General features: G+C 45.3%; 1 protein-coding gene across 1 annotated transcript; it reads right to left on the bottom strand.

The window, feature by feature from the left end:
* Positions 1-1,199: 1,199 nt before the first annotated feature.
* LOC311054818 (uncharacterized protein) lies at positions 1,200-2,285 on the bottom strand (the record flags this gene model as incomplete). The annotated part of the gene is made up of 1 exon (XM_084070820.1): positions 1,200-2,285. The coding sequence occupies one exon, from the start codon at positions 2,283-2,285 to the stop codon at positions 1,200-1,202; it is 1,086 nt and encodes a 361-aa protein (XP_083926946.1).
* Positions 2,286-4,384: the final 2,099 nt, after the last annotated feature.

The raw sequence follows: 4,384 nt of genomic DNA, 5'->3' as shown, positions 1-4,384 counted from the left end.
CTGCTGTCCATGCCTTGACAATGAACAGGTCCTAACTCTATCTTATCAATAAACAATAGTAATCTTTGGTGTGGCCAGAGTGTGGAACACTCCCCACTGCTCAGGGAGCCTAGAAAGTGGTTAGATTTCTAACGGTATAGCCACAAGGTGGCGCTGTGTTTTCTCAAAAAATGACGTTTTTGACCCCCCCCCCCCTAAAAAAAGAACCTAGATTTTGCCAACCATCCCACCTGACTAATTGAAGGACACTGAGTCCAATGGTGCTCGGCCCAATTTTTGTAAATGTTGGGAAAGTGGTGAAATCACAGTTTCAAGATAACTTAAAGGTTGTATAAATTAAAAAAAAATAAAAAAAATTGACAATCCCACCAGACTAATTGAAGGACGCTGAGTCCAATGGTGCTGATCCCGATTTTTTAAAATGTTGGGAAAGTGGTGTAATCACAGTTACAAAAATAACTTAAAGGTTAAAAAAAAATAAATATATATATATGACCATCCCACCTGACTAATTGAAGGACGCTGAGTCCAATGGTGCTGATCCCGATTTTTTTAAATGTTTGGAAAGTGGTGAAATCACAGTTACAAATAACTTAAATTTAAAAAAATTGACCATCCCGCGAGGACATATGGAGAGCGCAGAGAAATGATGCCCGACGAGGTTACCAAACCTGGGTTGTTGATTACAGAGTATGAGCAACTGTACAGCAAGCTCAGGGAAAAGCTGCTTGGGGCATCTTCCGAATCGGCTGAGAAACAATAGTTTTTACCTCTTCCATGACTGAGTAAGAATGCTGGTCAGGTTTGAAGAAAGTGCTTTTATGAGGAACCAAGCGTGTATCACTGTCTAGCCTTGCTAGAGTGCACCTTAATGACAAATTGTAATAGGGATGACTGTATGGTATCATAGTTAACAAGTTAGGAACCACAGAGGAATATTTACACACCAGAGAGAAACAACAACCTTTGTTACTTGCAATGTGTGATTTATTTAGTTCTCAGCACAAGAAAGTTTGTGGTGAAGAAATTTACAGCCCTTCCCCATCTTGCTTGTTGGTGTCGCTTACGCTCAGAACTACGCAGGACACAGGTTTTGACCAGAGAGTGACAAAAAACATATATACATATCACAAACACATAAAAATACATATGTTTTGCACACACACTTTAGGTGTTCCCCAGTCAAAACTTGGGAATCTTCACCCCCAAAACTTGGGAATCTTCACCCCTCCCATGAACAGTATAGTGCGACCCTTCTTGCCATTGGTCCGAATCCTAGTGATGAAAAAGAGGAAAGGTACATTGACCATGAACTCCTTAATCCTTGTATTACTCAAGGCACCAAACAAGCAACCAAAAGTCGATCCAGTAACAGAGCGAGCCACCGTGCCCTCCTCATCCACCACCACTATGCACTTCTGCTTAGTTCTCCCATTGAAAGGCACACCCAATTGTTTCCAGTGTTGTCCAGTTCGCTGCAGTTCGCATTCCATCCGCCACTTGGGCAACACCACTTTATACCCACGAGCGTACTTGGCTAGGTCAAGGTCCAGGTAGGGCGTTATGTCACACACTTGGCCCAGTAGTTCAAACACGTTTTGAACCTCTAACCCACTCTGAGGTATCAGAATATGCATGACAGCTTTGTCTTCGCCCTCGTAGGGCAGGTGCAGAACCCTGAAGAGTTGTTGGTCCTCCGTAATCAACGTTGGTGTGTCAGACTCTTCCGTGCGACACATGGCTTGGACAGAGTTTGGCTCGTAGAAACTTTGGTCTTGCGCGTTAAATGTGTTGAATTTTGTCTTCCAAGTACCCTTGAAGTAAACTGCGTTCATTGGCACTAGTGTAGCACCATTAACATCATTGGAGTTCATCATGTTTTTGATCATGCCATTAGTGTATGTTTCAGCAAACTCATTTAACAGGTCAACAAGCTCCTTGCTCTCTAGATCAGACTCAATGGATTTCACAACCACGTAGACGCACTGCCGAGTGAGCAGCTCCATTAGCTCCTCAGGAATCTCCTTACAGTAGTAGGCCCACATTAAGTTGGCTGTCTTAGTTGAGCTTGAGTTTCCGATGTCGTCGTCCAAGCCTCTGCGCCTAAGCGGCTCACCAGTCCACACAGGGACAGGGACACCAGCTTTTTTCACTTCTAGGAACTCGTTTTGAAATAACAGCAGGGCCGCGACGCTGGTAAAGCACAGCGGGCAAATGCAAATGTTGTTATTGGTGCTCCCGTAATGTTGCATTAGCTCCAATGACATCTTTGTGGCTTTGTCCATTGCTGCTGAAATTATTTCAGGTGTTGTGCTTCTAGAGCTAGATCAGGGAAGGCGAATATTCTACAACTCAGAGGCTTACACAGGCCAATATACACTTGAGCAACAGAGCTCTGTAGGACCCGCCGAAGAGGCTTACACAGGCCAATATACACTTGAGCAACAGAGCTCTGTAGGACCCGCCGAGGGTTGCAAGGCCGTGTGTGCGTGACTGTGCCTCTGGCTGTGTGCTGAAAAAAGTGAATTTTTCGCGCACCCTCTATAAAAGTGTCCAGCAGAGGGCGGCGGCGAGTTTGAGAGAAAGTTCTGGAAGGTGGTGTAGGAGGGTTGTGCCGCAGGGTGTTGTCCAGCAGAGGGCGCTATTGTATCATTTTTGAATCAAAGTTTGTTCAAGAAGTGTCCAGCAGAGTGCATTGGTCAGGGGTGTAGTTCCCTGCCCCCACAGCACACCTGCACCCCCCCCCCCCCAAGACAGGCCCAAAAGGGAACCTAGGCCCAAAAGGCAACCTACCCAGTCTACCCTGGTTGCTGGTTGTCCCACGGACCGCCACAAGTGGGCGCATATTTTTCTTGGCCGGGTGCCAAAAACAGGGGGGGAGCAGCAGCCCAGGTTCCAGTGCCCAGGGCTCCATGGTGTAAAAATGTAGTCTAAAGGTTGTCAAGCACACATTGATGCTTGCACATCTGGTATGGAAAGGAGAGGAAGATGAGAACAACACTTAACAAGCACAGGGAAATATATCACTACTGCATGTAAAATACATACACACAAATACAACAACAACAACAATAAAAATATAAAACATTTCATATACTACTACTGAAAACTCAAACAACCAGTAGGGGGGGGTGTTTTAGAATCAGGGTCCCACTGTCAAATACACAACTTAACCTGCAGGGGTTGCAAGGCCGTGTGTGCGTGACTGTGCCTCTGGCTGTGTGCTGAAAAAAGTGAATTTTTCGCGCACCCTCTATAAAAGTGTCCAGCAGAGGGCGGCGGCGAGTTTGAGAGAAAGTTCTGGAAGGTGGTGTAGGAGGGTTGTGCCGCAGGGTGTTGTCCAGCAGAGGGCGCTATTGTATCATTTTTGAATCAAAGTTTGTTCAAGAAGTGTCCAGCAGAGTGCATTGGTCAGGGGTGTAGTTCCCTGCCCCCACAGCACACCTGCACCCCCCCCCCCCAAGACAGGCCCAAAAGGGAACCTAGGCCCAAAAGGCAACCTACCCAGTCTACCCTGGTTGCTGGTTGTCCCACGGACCGCCACAAGTGGGCGCATATTTTTCTTGGCCGGGTGCCAAAAACAGGGGGGGAGCAGCAGCCCAGGTTCCAGTGCCCAGGGCTCCATGGTGTAAAAATGTAGTCTAAAGGTTGTCAAGCACACATTGATGCTTGCACATCTGGTATGGAAAGGAGAGGAAGATGAGAACAACACTTAACAAGCACAGGGAAATATATCACTACTGCATGTAAAATACATACACACAAATACAACAACAACAACAATAAAAATATAAAACATTTCATATACTACTACTGAAAACTCAAACAACCAGTAGGGGGGGGTGTTTTAGAATCAGGGTCCCACTGTCAAATACACAACTTAACCTGCAGGGGGTTGCAAGGCCGTGTGTGCGTGACTGTGCCTCTGGCTGTGTGCTGAAAAAAGTGTGTGTGTGCAAAGGGAATTTCCTGATGTAGGAAAACAAAAAAATAAGAATAAAATAAATAACACCAGATGGACACAATCTTTGTTATTTGCTGATTTTTTTATTTAGTTCCAAATTCATTTTAATTAGTTCCAATATATTTTGGATTACACATATGACATTGCAGATACAAAAGTCACAGTCGGATAAGGTTCATCATGGATGTCATGGAATCATGGATTGGATGTCAGGTTCTTCCTTGACGACTTTAAGACTGGTTGTTCCTTGTTTCTCTCTTTGCTTATAAACCACTCGGTCTCCTCTTTTCAGTCCCTTAACTCTTGACTTGACTCTTTGTCCACGCACACTGGCAGCAGGGACACTTGTAGTTCTGTACCATGGCATTGTCTTCAGAGCAGGACACCTTTGTATTAGAGCTGTCTCTTGTAGCAGAGACA

Source organism: Gymnoscopelus microlampas (genome assembly GCF_963454915.1).
Source record: "Gymnoscopelus microlampas genome assembly, chromosome: 11".
In the NCBI taxonomy this organism is placed as follows: domain Eukaryota; kingdom Metazoa; phylum Chordata; class Actinopteri; order Myctophiformes; family Myctophidae; genus Gymnoscopelus; species Gymnoscopelus microlampas.
This window is presented reverse-complemented; position numbering and strand designations above follow the sequence as displayed.